This window comes from Callithrix jacchus, chromosome 15 (assembly GCF_049354715.1).
Source record: "Callithrix jacchus isolate 240 chromosome 15, calJac240_pri, whole genome shotgun sequence".
NCBI lineage: Eukaryota > Metazoa > Chordata > Mammalia > Primates > Cebidae > Callithrix > Callithrix jacchus.
The window spans coordinates 29,884,292-29,904,456 of record NC_133516.1 but is presented as its reverse complement, the minus strand read 5'-3'; the positions used below and the strand labels follow the sequence as shown (position 1 = coordinate 29,904,456).

The 20,165-nt window shown below is 45.5% G+C and overlaps 1 protein-coding gene across 22 annotated transcripts in view; it reads left to right on the top strand.

Annotated features, from left to right (window-relative positions):
• Positions 1 to 13,918, top strand: part of KIF9 (kinesin family member 9) — a 51,311-nt gene extending 37,393 nt beyond the window's left edge. For 17 of the 22 annotated variants that reach the window (XM_078350669.1, XM_002758291.5, XM_002758290.5 and 14 more), the window contains 5 exons: positions 857 to 1,071; positions 7,992 to 8,168; positions 8,442 to 8,557; positions 8,957 to 9,061; positions 13,612 to 13,918. In XM_078350669.1, coding sequence (XP_078206795.1) covers positions 857 to 1,071; positions 7,992 to 8,168; positions 8,442 to 8,557; positions 8,957 to 9,061; positions 13,612 to 13,662 — 664 coding nt within the window. In that variant the 3' untranslated portion in view covers positions 13,663 to 13,918. Of the gene's footprint in view, positions 1 to 856; positions 1,072 to 2,116; positions 2,259 to 7,991; positions 8,169 to 8,441; positions 8,558 to 8,956; positions 9,062 to 13,611 lie in introns of those variants that run through there. The other 5 variants (XM_078350673.1, XM_078350670.1, XM_078350668.1 and 2 more) reach the window with 3 other exon arrangements.
• The last annotated feature ends 6,247 nt before the right edge of the window (positions 13,919 to 20,165 follow it).

Genomic DNA, 20,165 nt, shown 5'->3' with positions numbered 1-20,165 from the left:
GTACAGCAAACACCTGTACATCAAGCATCCTCTCAGTTCTACAATTTAAATGTTACTCTGCTTGTTTCATTATCCCTCCATGCTATTTTTTTATGCATTTCAAAGTTGCCCACATCAATCTATTTTCCCGTGCTCCAACACTTCACCTTACACTCAAAAAAAGTAAGATGTAAAATTAAACATACTGCATGGCCTCAAGCATTCAAAAATATATCAAAGAGGCCAGGCCTGGTGGCTCATGCCTGTAATCCCAGCACTTTGGTTGGCCAAGGCAAAAAGATTGCTTAAATCCAGGAGTTGGAGACCAGCCTGGCCACATAGTGGGACTCCATCTCTACAAGAAATCAAGCTGAGCATGGGAGCACATTTCTGTAGTTCAAGCTACTCAGGAGGCTGAGGCGGGAGAACTGCTTGAGCCCAGGAGCTTGAGGCTGCAGTGAGCTATGATCGAGCCACTGAACCCCAGCCTGGGCAACAGAGCAGGACCCTGTCTCCAAGAATATATATATACAGATACATATATATGTTTATAAAAGAAATCCAGACGGAGATATACCACTGTATGCCATTGTATGGTTGCCAATAGGTAGTAAGTGGTTTTTTTTTTCTTGTTTGTTTCTTATACTTTTCCTTGCTTTCCTCACTTTCTGCCATGGGCATGTGTCCTTGTACAGGTGCTGAGTAAATCAAAGAGGAGGGAGTGATTCCTACATAGTATAGCTCCTGTCTGGGGTCGGTGGTGCCTAGCACTTCTGCCTCCTGCCCACAGAAGCCCCAGGGAAGAAAGATGAAGTGCCTGGTGGCCCTAAGGCAGCCACTTTATTTATCCTCCTTGGCCTCACCCTTGTGTCTCCAGGTCCGACACCCCACCCTCCAAACCAGTGGCCTTTGAGGAGTTTAAGAACGAGCGAGGTAGTGAGATCAACCGCATTTTCAAAGAAAACAAATCCATCTTGAATGAACGGAGGAAAAGGGCCAGCGAGACCACACAGCACATCAATGCCATCAAGCGGGAGATTGATGTGACCAAGGAGGCCCTGAATTTCCAGAAGTCACTACGGGAGAAGCAAGGTAAATGTGATGGAAAGATGGCTAGGGAGCTTTGGGGTCTGAGTCATGCTGCTTGAAGGAGGACAGCCGTGGGCACTGGAGGACTGAGATGGGAGGGGGCAGCAGGGGTGCTGGAGTGTGTGGCCTTGACCCATGGGTCAGATCACTTAGATGTGGTCAGCCCCTGAGAGCCACAGGGTCCTTCCCTGTCAGCCAGCCTCTGCCTGTGGGTCCCTCATTGTTGCATTATCTCAGACCTGGGTGCTGGGCCTTCGACCTGATATGTGCTACTGTGCACGGTGAAATAGGCCCTTGGTCCTGCAGAGGTATCCCTGGGAGATGATGGGTAGCTGGTGACCTCTACAAGGTCTGTGGGTCCCGGTGTGGTTTCCTCACTGCCCCAGGTGGTTAGATTGAGGTGGGGCTGCTGGTAGGGACTATGAAAAACCAAGGAAGGGAACAAGAATGTGGATGCCAGAGAACCAAGGGACTCACTATCAGTAAGGCCATTCCCTATCCCTGACACATGTGCTGGTCTGTCAGTGTCTTGTCTTGTCTCCTAGGGCAGGTGGCAGGGAATGCTCCAGGCTCAAAGAACAAAGGACCCCAGTGTAGGGAGAGTGCTCACCTGGTTACTCTGACCCGGTGTCCCTGTCCCAGTGGCATGCACTGCCCACACCTGCACTGAGGGCCAAGGCCCATCAAGCTTGCCTGTTCAGATGACTTACCTGGGAGGGCTGGTCAGGTGCTGATTCCTAGCCCCTCAGCCAGTGGTTCTGACTCAGGAGATAAGGAGCAGAGCCCAAGACCTGCATTTTGATGAGTGACCATTCCAACTCTGGGGCAGGTGGTTCAGAGTCCACACTGTTCTTCACATTCCTGGCTCAGTCTTATTGTCTTCTTCCAGACAGGAAACACCACAGGCTACTGGGCTTTCCCTTGCTAAATCACAACCCCGTTCCAGGCCAGCTTCATGAGTGATCTCCAGATGTCACCTGTTTTATTCCTGCAAGTCAGATGGGTCATCTCACAGGGGGTGCATTTTACTCATTTTTTTTTCTCAAAGGAGCAGGGTGTGGTGGTAGACACCTGTAATCCCAGCTTCTTGGGAGGCTGAGGCACAAGAATTGCTGGAACCCAGGAGGCAGAGGTTGCAGTGAGGCAAGATTGCACCATTGCACTACAGCCCGAGTGAAAGACCAAGACTGTCTCAGAAAAAAAAAAAATTAAACAATTGATTCTCAGAGGGCAACTTTGTTTTCTAATTCTTGGGGCCACTCTATTTTTTTTGAGATGGAGTTTTGCTCTTGTTGCCCAGGCTAGAGTGCAATGGCACGATCTCAGCTCACCACACCCTCTGCCTCCCAGATTCAAGCAATTCTCCTGCCTCAGCCTCCTGAGTAGCTGGGATCACAGGCATGCACCACCATGCCCAGCTAATTTTTGAATTTTTAGTAGAGATGGGGTTTCTCCATGTCGGTCAGGCTGGTCTCAAATTCCCAACCTCAGGTGATCCTCCCACCTTGGCCTCCCAAAGTGCTGGGATTTACAGGTGTGAGCCACCATGCCCAGCCAGGGGCCATTCTTATCACATCTTACAGACCAATTATGACATGCTATTCCTGAGGGCAAAGCCCTCCACAGGTCTGGGAAGCTGGAGCCAGTGATGGTGGCTGTAGACAGACCCCTATCCAGAACCACAGGGAGAGGACATAGTGAAGGTCTTATGGGACAAACACGCATTTCTTTGTCCTCTCTGCTCAAACTTTCTTTCAACATACAGCCCTTTATTACATATTTAAGATAAAATATATGCATGCTATGCTGGCATATAATTTACTCCTAAATATACCTGAAAGTGGACATTTTCAAAGGATGAGATGAGGAAGACAAAAATTTTTTTAAATATTTTAAATTTTATCTATCAGTATCAAAAAACCCATTTTTGTTCTGTTCCCTAAAAGTAGTTGTTTTTCCAATGATTATTAAAATATTACTATAATACCTTTATTTTATTGAATTTACTTGAATAGATCAAGTAAATTTGTTTTTAAAAATATTTTCTGGCCAGGCGTGGTGGCTCACACGTATAATCCCAGCACTTTGGGAGGCTGAGGCAGGTGGATCACGAGGTCAGGAGTTTGAGACCAGCCTGACCAACTGGTGAAAACCTGTCTCTACTACAAATACAAAAATTAGCTGGGCATGGTGGCGCACACCTGTAATCCCAGCTACTCAGGAGGTTGAGGCAGGAGAATCACTTGAACCCGGGAGGCAGAGATTGCAGTGAACTGAGATTGTGCCATTGTACTCCAGCCTGGGCCACCAACTTTGGGAGGCCAAGGCGGGTGAATTGCTTGAGCACAGGAGTTAGAGACCAGCCCAGGCAACACAGTGTGACCCCATCTCTACAAAAAAAAACATAAAAAATTAGCTGGGCATGGTGGCACACACCTATAGTCTCAGTTACTTGGGAGGCACAGTGAAAGGACTACCTGAGCCCAGAAGGTTGAGGCTGCAGTGGAGCCATGCTCATGCCATTGCATTTCAGCCTGGGTGACAGAGTGAGGTCCTGCCAAATCAATCAATCAATCAATCTACTAGATACCTTATGATTGACAGCCACTTGTTGACCCACAAAGGTCAACATATTTGAAACGTTAGTCTCTTGTAAAAGAAAAATGCAAAATTGCCAGGTGTGGTGGCACATGCTTGTAATCCCACCTATTTGAGAGGCTGAAGTAGGAGGATCACTTGAGGCCAGTAATAAAAGGAAAAGAAACAAAAGAAAAGAAAAATGTAAAAATGTAAAATCTAAATTCAACTCCTTTTTTTTTCCTGGAGATAATCAGAGATCCTCTGAGTAGAACAAAAGATGTTCACAGTCACTCCCCATCTCAGCAGAGTACTGTAAAAACTCTACTCTCTAAAGGATTGTGGCTTATTCAAATAATCACATCAGGGATCTCCCACAGCATAGAGACCACAGCAGATTGCTCTGCATTGAAGGTGAGATATCTGGTGAGGGTGACTCCCAGCCCCCCACTCCAGATCCCAGATCCCAGAGTCAAGACATTTGCTTTTCCATTAATGGCATTGTGACTTTTAATGTGTCTTACTTTTTCTCAATAAACATCAGTGGAAGTGCTAACACTTTCCTCCAGCACCTGGGGTCTGCCTCATGCACCCCAGCCACACACCTCAAGTCACACCAGAACACACTTGCCCCATACTTGGGGATGGGAGTTGATGTGAGGCCTTTGCTAAGCTTTCAGGTGCTGTGGGCAGTGGAGAGTAGGGTGAATGGTCTTACACACTGTATTATTTTGTCTTAACCCAACAACTGTCACTGAACTGACAGACCTTAGAAGATATGTGCACAGAGACTAATAGCGGCGACCCTTGTCCCTGGAGTCCTTTGACAGCCACTCAACACGATGTAGATGTCTAATCATCTCTAAGAAGAAGGTAGCTGGTGAGCTGCACATGGTGGCTCATGTCTGTAATCCTAGCACTTTGGGAGGCCAAGGTGGGTAGATCACCTGAGGTCAGGAGTTCGAGATTAGCCTGGCCAACATGGTGAAACCCCATCTCTACTAAAAATACAAAATTAGCTGGTCATGGTGGCACACGCCTGTAGTCTCAGCTACTCAGGAGGCTGAGGCAGGAGAATCGTCTGAACTGGGAGGCAGCGGTTGCAGTGAGCTGAGATTGTGCCAGTGCACTCTAGCCTGGGCAGCAAAGCAAGACTCCATCTCAAAAAGAGGGGAAAAAAAAGGTAGCTGGTGGATGTGGAAATCAGAAAGAGACAATTTGAATATCTGCTGTTATTAATAAGGAGCCTTGCCCAAGTGCCTTGTAGTGCTAGCCAGTGAAGGCTATTTGTAGATGTAATTTACAAGAAAAATAGACATTTGTATACTTGGGTTGCTTACTAAATATCTTTGGCTAATAGGATTTTAAGTAAAATAAGCATGGAGCATGGGCCTTCTGCACCTTCCCCTCCTGTTTGTCCTAAAATGCCAGTGTGGCCCCTCCTTGTGAGACATGCCCTGGAAGCCTGGCCTTTTTTTTTAGGGAGGGAAGGAGGAAGGGAGGAAGGCAGGAAGGGAGGGAAGGAGGAAGGGGGGAGGGAGGGAGGGAGGGAGGGAGGGAAGGGAAGGAAGGAATTCAAGCAATGAGAGAGACATTGCCGACTTGGATCTAGAGGTTTACAAGTTGATTTCTTTTTCTGAGAGAAGGAAAGAAAATAAAAATGAGTAAAGGAGGGAAAGAAAGAGGAAGAGAGAGAGGGAGGGTGAACAGAAATATTGCTTTATTCTGAAAAAAAAAATGGGTATTAATAATGGCCAATGTTTCATTTAAACCTATGAGTAGGTGTGATGTGGTATTGACAAGAATGTATATTTTATGTATTTGAAGTGGAGAGCTCTATAAATATTTATTAAGTTTACTTGTTCCGGATCTGAGTTCGAGTCCTTGATATCCTTATTAATTTTCTGTCTCATTGAATCTAAGTCTCTATGTATCTGGGTGTTAGGATCGTTAGCTCTTGTTGTTGTATTGATCCTTTTACCACTATATCTTTGTTGCTTTAAAATCTATTTTATCCAATACGAGAATTGCAACTCCTGCTTTTTATTTATTTATTTATTTATTTTTGCTCTCCATTTGGTTGGTAAATCTTTCTTCATCCTTTTGAGTCTTTGTGTATCCTTGCATGTGAAACAGGTCTGGATGTAACATGCCATTGGGTTTTTTGGTTGTGTCTTTTGGTTGGGGGATTTAGTCAATTTAAATTTAGGGTTACTGCCATTTGATGTTGACTGGCTGTTTGATCCATTCGTTGATGAAAATTCTTCTTTATGTTGGTGCTCTTTACTTTTTGGTATATTTTTAGTAAGGCTAATACTGGTTGTTTCTTTCTGTGTGTAATGCCTCTTTCAGAAGCTCTTGTAAAGCAGGCCTGGTGGTAATAAAATCTCTGAGTTCTTGCTTGTTCATAAAAGATTTTATTTTTCCTTCAGTTGTGAAGCTTAGTTTGGCTGGATATGAAATTCTGGGCTGAAGGTTCTGTTCTTTGAGGATGTTGAATATTGGCCCCCACTCTCTTCTGGCTTGTAGAGTTTCTGCTGAGAGATCTGCTGTAAGTCTGATAGGCTTGCCTTTGTGGGTAACCTGACCTTTCTCTCTGGCTGCCCTTAGTATTTTCTCCTTCGTTTCAACCCTGGTGAATCTAACGATTATGTGCCTTGGGGTTGCTCTTCTTGAGGAATATCTTTGTGGTGTTCTCTGTATTACCTGGGGTTGAATATTGACCTGCTTTGCTAGTTCAGGAAAATTTTCCTGAATAATATCCTGAAGGGTATTTTCCAGCTTGGATTCATTCTCTCCGTCGCATTCAGGTACACCTATCAAACGTAGATTTGGTCTTTTCACATAGTCCCACATTTCTTGGAGACTTTGCTCATTCCTTTTTATCCTTTTATCTCTAATCTTGTCTTCTTGTTTTCTTTCATTAAGTTGGACTTTGACCTCTGTTATCCTTTCTTCTGCTTGAACAATTCGAGTGTTTAAACCTGTGCATACTTCTCGGAGTTCCTGTATTGTATTCTTCAGTTCCATTAATTCACTTATATTCCTAAGTTGTCTACTCTCAATAGGATTTCGTCAAACCTTTTTTCAAAGTTCCTAGTTTCTTTTTTTTTTTTTTTTTGAGACGGAGTTTCGCTCTTGTTACCCAGGCTGGAGTGCAATGGCGTGATCTTGCTCACCACAACCTCCGCCTCCTGGGTTCAGGCAATTCTCCTGCCTCAGCCTCCTGAGTAGCTGGGATTACAGGCATGCGCCACCACGCCCAGCTAATTTTTTGTATCTTTAGTAGAGACGGGGTTTCACCATGTTGACCAGGATGGTCTTGATATCTTGACCTTGTGATCCACCCGCCTCGGCCTCCCAAAGTGCTGGGATTACAGGCTTGAGCACCGCGCCCGGCCAGTTCCTAGTTTCTTTACGTTGGGCTACAACATGTTCTTTTAACTCACAGAAGTTTCTTATTATCCATTCCTTGAAGAGTGATTCTGTCATTGGGATGTGCTCGTTCTCTGTCAAGCCTTGTTCCATTGTTGATGTGGAACTGTGATCATCTTTAGAGGGAGAGGTGTTCTGATTTTGAGTATTCTCAGCCTTTTTACGCTGGTTTCTTCCCATCAGTGTAAATTTATCCTCCTGTCATCTTTGAAATTACTAACTTTCAGATTAGGTCTCTTGATTGGATGTCCAAGTTGTTAGTTCCCAGGGCCAGAACGGCGGCGTTAAGACTGATAGTGCTTTTCTGCCCAGGATTCTCCTGTCTGGCTTCCTTCTTGTGTCCATAATGGGCGACTCTGCCTTCCCCGGGCTCCAAACCTCGGTCAGAAGGGGAACCAGTCTCGTTTACTCTGCGCCGAGAGCTGCCGCGCTGAGGTGCCATCACAGCTGCTGCGCCGGTCTCAGGAGTCGTGCTGGGGACACGTGTGGGTCCTCCAAACCTCGGTCAGAAGGGGAGCCGGCCCTGTTTACTCTGCTCCGAGAGCTGCCGCGCCGAAGTGCAGGCAAAACCGCTGCGCTGGCCACAAGAGTCGCGCTGGCGACCCGTGTGGTTCCTCTACTGGGGATCTTCTGCTCCATGAGCGACCAGAATTTGTCTGAAAGTATGGCGTCCTCTAGTTCTCTGCGCTTTGACAGAGCTGCAATCCCGAGCTGTTATCGATCAGCCATCTTGGATTGTCTCCCAGCCTGGCCTTCTTGTCCTTTGCCCATCTCCTTGCCATGGCCTAGTCCTGCCTGTGGTCTCCCGTCTTCATGATTTGCCAGCTCTGTGCCCACCTTCTGGAATGCCTTCCTCCCCCAGCCCCAGGTGGACACCTCCTCATTTCCTGACCTCTTCCATCACTTTGCAGGTGAGTATGAAAACAAGGGGCTGATGATCATTGATGAGGAGGAATTCCTGCTGATCCTGAAGCTCAAAGACCTCAAGAAGCAGTACCGCAGCGAGTACCAGGACCTGCGTGACCTCAGGGCTGAGATTCAGTACTGCCAGCGCCTAGTGGATCAGTGTCGCCACCGCCTGCTCATGGGTGCGACAGTTGGGAAGGTTGGCTGGCCACCTGAGGTACAGGGAGGCTCAGGGCAAGGCCACAGCCTGAGTTCTGGAACTGCCCTCAGAGTTTCTCTCTGGCAGAGGCAGGAGCTTTAGATGTTTGGTTCCCAGGACTGAGTGCCAGTGATGGAGATGGGGACAGGGTGAGACTAGGAAGTGAGCAGGTGCTGAGCCTGCAACAGGTGTAAGACAGATAAGAGCACACAGCCCTTACCAGCTTCCTCAGGTCTATCTCCTTGCCTCCTTGTAGAATTTGACATCTGGTACAACGAGTCCTTTGTCATCCCTGAGGACATACAGATGGCACTGAAGCCAGGCGGCAGCATCCAGCCAGGCATGGTCTCTACGAACAGGATTGTGTCTCTGGTGAGCAGCACAAGGGCAGGGGCATGGCAGTGGTTGAGCATGGGGCATGGACAGTGCCCCTTGACCTCTGTTCTGGCCACAAACATGGTAGTGTGTGTGGTGCTCCCAGCCTCTCCACAGTCAGCCCAGGCAGGTGGGCAGGCATAGTCTCTCCTCAGTTACCAAGGGATGGGGTAAAATACCACTCTTGCTACTACCACGTTTCTGAAGCAGTTCATCCTGCTCAGGCAACAGTTACAGGTTGCTGTGGGGATACTGACAGACGTGGGGGCTGGAGGGTTGTGAGATGCCCTGGTAGGGGGCGGCACAAGCCCAGCAAGGGACCACCCTGGTGCCCACCACGGGCCCCACCAGGGTGTATCCTGCCAATGCCATGCTAAAGGGACTGTCCTTCCCCAGGGAGAAGATGACCAGGACAAATTCAGCCAGCTGCAGCAGAGGGTGCTTCCTGAGGGCCATGATTCCATCTCCTTCTATAATGCCAAAGTCAAGACAGAGCAGAAGGTAACTCTGAGGCCTATGTCTCCAGCAGGATGGGGGCCTCAGTGACCTTATTACTAGGAAAGCCAGGATCGTATTCCTTAGTTTAGAGAGGTAGGAAAGGAATGGTGCCATTCCAAGGAAATCAGTCACCCTGTCAGTGGGTGTCTTCTGCCAACTCGACTGCAATTGAGCTGGATCCTAGAGGGGTCCCACCGACCATGGCCTGGCCTGGTCATGGCTAGTGAGTGCTGACTAGCCTGTATATGGTTCATAGCACAAGGCCCAGGGATCCCCTGAAGCTTCCACCTGTCAGGGAGAACCTTCCCTACAGGGGCCACTCTGCATAGGTGCCAGGGGACAGAGGATCACATGCAGCTGAGGCATAGCTAGACATGGGCGTTAGCTGCAGATTGGGTGGGATACTTTCCTCCCCGAGCAGATTAGGCTGGAGCAGAGGGTCTCCACTCTACTAAGGCCCAGCCTGGAGCCAGAACACAGAGGGCCCTGTGTGCTGCACAGTCCTCTTTGTGCAGAAAAAGTGCTTATACAGCAAGTGGCAGATGCACATGGGGCAGATGCCCAAGTGAGTTCATTCTTTTACAAATATTTTTGTCATTATTTATTAACATATTCAATAGGTGATACATTCAGGTGTTTCAAACATTAGGAAAGCATGAACCCGGGCATGGTGGCTCACGCCTGTAATCCCAGCACTTTGGGAGGCCAAGGCAGGTGGATCATGAGGTCAGGAGTTCAAGACCAGACTGGCCAACATGGTGAAACCCCGTCTCTACTAAAAAATACAAAAATTAGCTGGGCATTATAGCTCGTGCTTATAATCCAAACTACTTGGGAGGCTGAGGTAGAAGAATTGCTTGAACCAGGACTCACTAGGCAGAGGTTGCAGTGAGCGGAGATGGCGCCACTGCACTCCAGCCTGGGCTAGAGAGCGAGACTCCATCTCAAAAAAAAAAAAAAAGAAGGAAAGAAAAGAAAGCATGAAAATATGTTGCTAGGTGTGGTGGCTCACGCCTGTAATCCCAACATTTTGGGAGGCCAACGTGGGTGGATCACTTGAGGTCAGGAGTTCAAGACCAGCCTGGCCAATATGATGAAACCCCGTCTCTACTAAAAATACAAAAAAACTAGCCAGGCATGGTTGCAGGTGCCTGTAGTTCCAGCTATTTGGGAGGCTGAGGCAGGAGGACAGTCTGAGCCTGGGAGGCAGAGGTTGCAGAGTGTTACCGCCTGATCCACTAGGTGGTGGTAGAAACCCGCTTCTACTAAAAATACAAAAATTAGCCAGGCGTGGTGGCACTGGCCTGTAATCCCAGCTACTTGGGAGGCTGAGGCAGGAGAATCACTTGAATCTGGAGAGGCAGAAGTTGCAGCGAGCTGAGATTGCGCCATTGCACTCCAGCCTGGGTGACAGAACAAGACTCCATCTCAAAAAAAAAACAAAAAACAACAACAACAAAAAAACTCCCAGATGATGTTCATGCTGCTAGTCCAGGACCACACTTGGAGTAGCACACTTAGAGGCTTTACCTTAGAACCTGCTCTTTATTGGGTTGAAGACTTTCTCTTCTGTTCCTATTCATTGTTTTTTTTTCTCTCAATCATGAGAGGGATATTGGAACCATTATCTTTTTGCATACTACATCCCTTTCCTGTCTATTTTCACTCCTAGGACTCTGATTAGATGTATTTTATTTCATTCTGTCTTCTGTGTCTTTTAAAATCTCCCATGTTTCTTCCAGCTCATCTCTCTATGCTGTAATTTAGGTAGCTTTTTTTTGTTTTTTTTTTTGAGATGGAGTCCTTCGCCCAGGCTGGAGTGAAGTGGTATGATCTCGGCTCACTGTAACCTCCACCCTCTGGGTTCAAGCGATTCTCCTGCCTCAGCCTCCCGGGTAGCTGGGATTATAGGTGTCCACCACCATGCCTGGCTAATTTTTTTTTTTTTTTTTTTTGAGATGGAGTTTCACTCTGTCACCCAGGCTAGAGTGCAGAGGCACAATCTCGGCTCACTACAACCTCTGCCTCCTGGGTTCAAGCAATTCTCTTGCTTCAGCCTCCTGAGTAGCTGGGACTGTAGGCATGTGCCACCCTGCCTGGCTAATTTTTATATTTTTAATAGAGACGAGGTTTCACTGTGTTGGCCAGGCTGGTCTCGAACTCCTGACCTCAGGTGATCCACCTGCCTCAGCCTCCCAAAGTGCTGGGATTAGAGGTGAGCCACTGCGCTCAGCCTGGGTAACTTCTTTAGATTCCTGCTTTAGTTTATTAATACACTCTTACTCATGTCTAATCTCCTATGTCTAAATATTGTATTAGGTTCTCCTTCAAATATGCTTGGTCTTATTTTTTTTTTCTTTTTAATTAAAAAAATTTTTTTTCTTGGATTTATCCCTTGAACAACAACAAAAAACAAGGCCAGGCGCGGTGGCTCAAGTCTGTAATCCTGGCACTTTGGGAGGCCGAGGTGGGTGGATCACAAGGTCAGGAGATCGAGACCATCCTGGTCCTGGTCAACATGGTGAAACCTCGTCTCTACTAAAAATACAAAAAATTAGCTGGGCATGGTGGTGTGTGCCTGTAACCCCAGCTACTCAGGAGGCTGAGGCAGAAGAATTGCTTGAACCCAGGAGGCGGAGGTTGTGGTGAGCCGAGATCGGGCCATTGTACTCCAGTCTAGGTAACAAGAGCGAAACTCCGTCTCAAAAAACAAAAAACAAATAAAAGAAAATAAAATAAAAACAGTTTTTAAAAATAGAGACAGGGTCTCCCTCTGTTGCCCAGGCTGATCTCCAGTTCCTAGACTCAAGGGATCCTCCTGCCTGGGCCTTACAAAGTGCTGGGATTAGAGGCATGAGGCACTGCACCTGGCCTTTTTTTTTTTTTTTTTGATAAGGTCTTGCTCTGTTACTCAAGCTGGAGGGAGTACAGTTCCAGTGACATGATCGTAGCTCACTGCAGTCTTGATATCCTGGGCTCAAGCAATCCTCTCACCTCAGCTTCCCAGAGACCTCGGATCATGGGCGTGAGCCCCTGTGCCCAGCTAGTTATTTAAAATAAATTCTTATTTTTATGCTTTTTAAAAAGCATTATTGAGATAGAATTTGCATACCATACAATTCCCCCATTTAAAATGTGCAACTTGCCAGGCACGGTGGCTCATGCCTGTAATCCCAGCATTTTGGGAGGCTGAGGCAGGGAGATCACTTGAGATCAGGAATTCAAGACCAGCTTGGCCAACATGACGAAACCCCGTCTTTACTAAAACCACAAAAACTAGCCAGGGATGGTGGTGCACACCTGTAATCCCAGCTACTTGGGAGGCTGAGGCAGGAGAATCCCTTGAACCTGGGAGGTGGAGGTTGTAGTGAGCCAAGATCGCACTGCTGTACTCCAGCCTGGATGACAGAGTGAGACTCTGTCTCAAAATAAATAAATAAATAAATAAATAAATAAAATCTAAATAATTAAGCAGAGAAATCCTGTATTTCTACAGGCCAAAATTCTATTCTCTCATCATTCTCCAATCTCTAGAATTCTCCATATTGGCCATTTTTAATATTTAAGATATACCCTTCCTTCAGCACCTCTTGGGTAAAAAAGAAAAAAAATTAAAGATATGCTCATGCACAAACTTTTCATGCAGATATTATACCTGAACTATTCCATGTGCTTTTGATTCTATGTTATAGTTATTTAAATATATATTTTTTATGTAAGAAACATATAGATCATAGTTTTCATGGTCAAAATCTGTTTCCTGTTTTACTGAGTCTCATGGTGGCTTGACGGTGGTGTGTGTGTGTGTGTGTGTGTGTGTGTGTGTATTGAAATCATGAGCTTGTGTTTGATTGAACTAAAGCTCAAGGAGACCTGAACACATACATTGAGATTACTTTCCTTCTAAAAAGGTTTGCACTTGCTTTCTGCAGTTAGCCATGAGGCATTACCAACCCAGGACCATTTTAACCCTCTTTAAGAATTCTGGTTTAATATGAGAACTTCAATTTAGGCTTCTACTTTGTGGGGAATCTAAGATTCATATCCATGTTCCAAGCTAGTTTTAGCATTTGGCAACTTACAGCCCATTGTTTCTGTTTCAGTCCACTGTAGTCACCTGCTTTCTAAGAGCCTAGCAATGCATTAAGAAGGTATAATTTATGAACATCCAGTTGATTGCAGTGGCAAAGAGAGGGCCCTTCCCAATAACTGGCCCCTAATTCCTTTGGAGATAGAACCCTCTTCTTTTCTTTTGAATCTATTCCCTGTCAGAAACTCTCAAGTATGCCCTTGAAACCTACATGCCTCCTTTCAAATATGCCTGCCAGACTGTTTTAAAACAGTTTTACACACTTTCTTTAGGATAAAAGAATGAAAGAGTTGGAATGGAATGTTATTTCTCACAGAATTGGGGCTACTTAGAAGGAATCCTTGTCCACAACCCGTGATGTTTGCAGGAGGAATGATAGGGTGAATGTGAGTAGCCTGGTCTGAGTCCCTGCTAAGTCTATCCCTCCTAATCAGTTCCTGTTTTCTCCTCCCTCTGTGTCCAGCATAATTACTTGAAAACCATGATGGGCCTCCAGCAGGCACATAGAAAATAGAGCCTCATCATCAGTACCTTAAAAGACAAGACCAGCAACTCCAGCCTGCTGTAGTGGAGCTGCTCAAACACCTGCCCACAGCTGCAGCCCCTCTACTCCAAGGCTGGGACTCAGCACAGAGAACACACATGGCCTGCCTGCTGGGAGAAGCATTCTCCAAGGACACCCTTGCTCATCTCCACAGAGCACTTCTCGTTTTACTTCACTGTCTTATATGCAGGGACAGGATAAAATAACTTTCTAGTTTGGACTTTTAGTGCTCATCTAAGAACTTTGTCTTATTTCCTCTCTGAAAGGACATCTTCTCTATGTATGTGTGAGGTCAGAACTGAGTCTCAAGTAGGAAAGCAGAAAAGTAGCTCAGCCAGGCTCCTCCTGGTAGACCTTTGTCCCATTGGTCAGCCTCTTTCCTGGATAGACATCCTGGGGTAGGGGTGATGAGCTTGTCTGAGGAACTCTGCTTCTCACAGCTCCCGCAGAACCTAAGTTCCCTCAAGACATCTTTTCTGTGTTTCTGAGCCAGTGAAGACAGTAGGAGGCCCTCCTTCATTTGGCAACCAGGGGAGGATAAGGTCTAGTCACTGAGCCCAGAAAGGGATCAGACATAGCTGGCTCCATGTACCGGGGAATGAATGAACAGCTTCTGGGAGACATGTCCTCTGTGTGTTCCCAGAACACCATGGCCTTCCCTATGCAGCATGTACAACTGCAAGGCACCAGGATGCCTCCCCTCTGCACTTTCTCTCTCTTTGTAGGCTGTGCTAAGCACAAGTGAAAGTGGGCAATCTACCCTGAATAGGAACTGGGATCACTGTCAGAGCTAGACAGGGAAGAGAGAAGATATCACTCTCTAGTCAAGTTCTGAGACTGCAGTTTGGGCTCTTGGTGGCAGCTCCAAAGGGAAAGAGTTCGCTACTTTGTTCAGAAAACAAACTCAGGCCCTCTGGGGCCTTCCAGGCTGACTAATATGCCCCTGGGTTGGTAAACTGAGTCTCTACTGAGTGAAAAGTTTCAACACTTCCTTGGAATTGTATCTCACCCCTCTTCTGTTCTTGTGGGCCAAGGCCTTGGCCTGGCACTCTGTGGGTGCTCCCCCATCTGATGCCTTCATCAGGACCTTGAGGTTGCCGTTATTCTTCGAACAGTGGGAGAAGAGGTTCTGCTCACCTGGCAGCCCTGTCATAAGAAGCTGTGAGAGAAATCACATCACTCCTGGTGGGTGATGTCCAGCTCTTGTTACCCAGGTTGGAGTGCAATGGCGCGATCTCAGCCCACCGCAACCTCCGCCTCCTGGGTTCAGGCAATTCTCCTGCCTCAGCCTCCTGAATAGCTGGGATTACAGGCACGCACCACTGTGCCCAGCTAAGTTTTTATATTTTTAGTAGAGACAGGGTTTCACCATGTTGACCAGGATGGTCTCAATCTCTTGACCTCGTGATCCACCCGCCTCGGCCTCCCAAAGTGCCGGGATTACAGGCTTGAGCCACCAAGCCCGGCTAACATTCTTCTAAATACAGTTGATCTTTGAGGCCAGGCATGGTGGTTCGTGCCTGTAATCCCAGCACTTTGGGAGGCCAAGGCGGGTGGATCACTTGAGGCCAGGAGTTTGAGACCAGCCTGGCAAACATGACAAAACCCTGTCTCTACTAAAAATACAAAAACTAGCCAGGCGTGGTGGTACACGCCTGTAATCCCAGCTACTTGAGAGGCTGAGGCACGAGAATTGTTTGAACCTGGGAGGCGGAGACCGCAGTGAGCTGAGATCACACTGCTGCACTCCAGCCTGGGGAACAGTGAGATTCTGTCTCAACAAAAAGAAAAAAGAAATACAGTTAACCCTTGAACAACACAGGTTTGAAATGCACAAGTCTACTTATACATGGAATTTTTTTCAACCAAAGGTGGATTGAAAACAGTATTCAAGGGATGTGAAATCCACATACGTGGAGAGCGAACTTTTTGTATATGCAGGTTCTACAGGGCTGAGTGCAGGACTTATGCATGGATTTTGGTATATGCAAGGGGCCCTGGAGCCAATCCCGCATGTATACCGGGGGATGAGTGTACAAAGTAAAATTTGCAAGCAAGAAAGGGAACTGTCAGGAGCTAGAGATAAAGGAGGAACTGAAAACTATAGTGATCACAATGTGAATGAACTGGCTATGGCTTCTAGGGACCAGGAGAAGGTATGTGAGCGCATTGTTACTCTTGAGGGTTAAATATCCACATAAGTGTGAGAAATAAGACTTCGGCTTATGCCAGGTAGGAAGCTGGAAATGGGGCTGCCTGAATAAAGATGGCACCCTGAAGACTTCATCACTGGTGAAGAGGTAAGCTAGAAAACCAAATGTCTAATTGTCTCCCTAAACATGCTTTACCCATGACCTTCTTTAGCCTAATTGCTCAGGCTAAAATCCTTAGTTTTGTACATCATTCCTCTCTCCTCTCACACCCCATGCTGAATCTGTCCAGAGATTGAGTAGGCTTTACCTTCTTACTATATTCAAAATCTGACCACTTCTTCTCACCACTCGCAACAGCTTTTTGTCTCCTGGTTTCCCCTTTTGCTCTCTATTTTCAGAACAGCAGCTTGGTTGAACTTTTTTTTTTTTTTTTAGAGGCAGAGTGTTACTCTGTTGCTCAGGCTGGAGTGCAGTGGCATGATCTTAGCTGACTGCATCCTCGAACTCCTAGGTTCAAGCAATCCTTCCACCTCAGCTTTCAGAGTAGGATTACAAGTGTGAAACACCATGTCTGCCCCTGGTTGACCTTCTGAAATATGTTAGATCACATTACACCTCTTCTCAAATTTTTAATGGCTTCCTATTTTGGTCAGAGTAAAACCCAAGTCCTTAAAACTTTCACAAGAGCCTATATAATCATGACTCCTGTGATTTCTCTACTCTCATCTCATTTACTCTCCCCTTGCTCACTCTACTCCAGCCACATGGACTTCCTTCCATTTCCTCCCAACATGCCAGATAGAAAGCTCCTGCTTCAGGGCCTTTGCAATGGCTATTTCCTCTGCTAAAACATTTTTTCCCTTCGTGTCCACGATTCACTGAAGTCCTTGCTTACATGTCACTTTTTTTTTTTTTTGAGACGGAGTTTTGCTCTTGTTACCCAGGCTGGAGTGCACTGGCGCGATCTCGGCTCACTGCAACCTCCGCCTCCTGGGCTCAAGCAATTCTCCTGCCTCAGCCTCCCGAGTAGCTGGGACTACAGGCACGCGCCACTGTGCCTAGCTAATTTTTGTATTTTTAGTAGAGACCGAGTTTCACCATGTTGACCAGGATGGTCTTGATCTCTTGACCTTGTGATCCACCCGCCTTGGCCTCCCAAAGTGCTGGGATTATAGGCGTGAGCCACCGCGCCCGGCCTCTTTTTTTTTTTTTTTGAGATGGAGTTTCACTTTGTTGCCAGGCTGCTGAAATGCAGTGGCGTGATCTTGGCTCACTACAACCTCTGCCTTCCAGGTTCAAGCATTTCTCATGCCTCAGCTTCTGAGTAGCTGGGATTACAGTCATGCACCACCATGCCCAGCTCCTTTTTTTGTTTTTGTTTTTCGTAGAGAAGGCTTTTTCACCATGTTGGTCAGGCTGGTCTCAGCCTCCTGACCTCAAGTGATCCACTAGCCTCAGTCTCCCAAAGTGCTGGGATTATAGGCATGAGCCACCACGCCCAGGTTTATGTCACATTCTGTAGGGATGCTGTCGTCCTTGACCACAGTCCCTTGCACTTGCCATTCCTACTTATGGCTTCCTACTGAAAGCATCTGCAACTTTCCACATAAAGGCTTTGTCTACATAGGTGCTCATCTACTTCAGGGTAGCTCCAAATGCCAAGGAGTTAAGGACACCTTTAGGAGCAACACTCAACCAATGAGTCAGTGGATTAGCATCTCAATGTTCTCCTCTTTAGGTAGAACAATTCCTCTGGGGCATGTTTTCCACTAAATAGAACTTTCCCAGGACTTCCCAGCATAAACACACAAATTCACACATACATGAATGGAGCCAAAGAAAAAAATAGTTGCTATATTGTTATTGGGCTTGTCAATGAAATGATAACATCTTAAAATATTTAGGCTGGGCACAATGGCTCATGACTATAATCCTGGCACTTTGGGTGGCTGAGGTAGGAGGATTGCTTGAGCCCAGATGTTCGAGACCAGACTGGGCAACATGGCAAAATCCCATGTCTATAAAAATAAAAAGTTAGATGGGCATGGTTGCATTCCAACTTGACAACAGAGTGAGACCCTGTGTATATACATACACATATATGTATGAGCCAGTGTACCTGGCCTATATTTTTAATAATACATATTATTAAATTTGAGGCGAAAAGTAAAAATAAGAAAACAAAAAAGAAGCATAAAAAAGATATATGATATATATAACATTATTTTAACAAATTTAATTTTTTTTTTCTTTTGAGACAGGGTCTCTCTCTCTTACCCAGGCCGGAGTACAGTGGCATAATCTCAGCTCACTGGAGACTTGATCTCCATGGGCTCAAGCAATCATTCCACTAAAAATCCTGGCTAACTTTTTTTTTTAACTTTCTGTAGAGATAAGTTTTCACTGTATTGCCCAGGCTGGTCGAACTCCTGGGCTCAAGTGATCCTCCTGGCTTGGCCTCCCAAAGTGCTGGGATTATAGGCATGAACCACTGCACCTGGCCTATATTTTTAATAATATATATTATAAAAGTATAATGAAAAGGATATGGTTGAATCAGTATAGTACCTTAAGTTTCTTTCTAAAGGTCTGAGATTCAAGGTAGGACAAAAAGCTCTGGAGAGTCTTCCCTCTTTATCTTTAATCCAAAGGGCTCAGATATCTCTATTGCTATGTGCTCGGGCACTGCAGGGAAGTTCCAATCCACCTGCTCCACACCAGCTGGGCCCAGGGAGTCTTGGTCTGGGCTTGATTGCTGGTCAGTGGATTGCACTTTTCTGAAGCAATGCAAAATAGAGACAGATCACAGGCTTTGGGACAGAGACACCTGAGTTTAGATTGTGATTCTGTATCTTACTGACATTTGACGTTAAGTTGTCTAATTTCTCTGCCTTCCTTTCCTTGTGTATAGAACAATGATCACAGTTGAGCTTTGTAGAATGAAGGAATTAATGTATGTCAAGTGCACGGTAGGTACTCAACCAATTGAAACAGCCATGACAATAACAATAACTATAATAATAAGACATGAATGTACCCAGCATTATGTTTGATAGGTGACTACTTTGTATACACACATGCATGCACATACATATACATTTGCATGCACACATACAACCAATGTCAGGCTCCCTCTTCACTCCCCAAAATGGTCTTTGGATTTGAAGGGGCAGCATTTGGGCCAATATTATCTCTCTCCAATTAATGCTGACTGTCATGGCATTTTAAGACCAATCCCCGGCTAGGCGCGGGATGGCTCACACCTGTAATCTCAGCACTTTGGGAGGCCGAGGCAGGCAGATCACTTGAGGCCAGGAGTTCGAGACCAGCCTGGCCAACATGGTAAAACCCCATCTCTACTAAAAGTGAAAAAAAAAAATTAGCTGGGCGTTACAGGCATGTGCCACCATGCCCAGCTGATGAAAACTACAAAAAATTAGCTGGGCATACAAAATAATTGGAAAGATAAAAGAGGGCTGAATTTAAAATTTCAGACCTTGACATCATGCTATGATGTGACTTTTGTTATACACTGGCTCAAATCTGATACAGGAAAAAGCAGACTTGGTAAACATAAGTAAGATAAAATAAAACCAGTTATGGCTAAAACTGACTGTAGTAAGTTGTTACTAACTGAAAATTGACAAAATAATAAAATTTTCATCACAACATCAAAATAAAAAAATTTGACCCAAGAAAACTAGATTTGATAGCAATAAGTGCCACAAAATAAAAGTCACATTGACAAAAGCTATTATTTGTTGTATTTAGTATTAAAATAGTCAAATAGTTAAATATTTAAAAATGTACAATAATAACCTCCATAAAATAATTTTTAAATATTTGGGTTTGTTTTCAAATTATTTTTGGAAATATATTTTAAATGAACAAAATCACATTAGCAGCAATTTGTAGAAAATGTATGAAGATTTTTACTACTTGTTTGTGTCCCCTCTTATTTTCTTGAGCAGTGGTTTGTAGTTCTCCTTGAAGAGGTCCTTCACATCCTTTGTTAGTTGTATTCCTAGGTATTTTATTCTCTTTGTAGCAATTGTGAATGGGAGTTCGTTCACTCATGATTTGGCTTTTAAACTTAATATGGAACCAAAAGAGAGCCCACATAGCCAAGGCAATCCTAAGCAAAAAGAACAAAGCTGGAGGCATCACACTACCTGACTTCAAACTATACTACAAGGCTACAGTAATCAAAACAGCAAGGCACTGGTACAAAAACAGAGATATAGAACAATGGAACAGAACAGAGGCCTGGGAAGTAATGCCACACATCTACAACTATCTGATCTTTGACAAACCTGACAA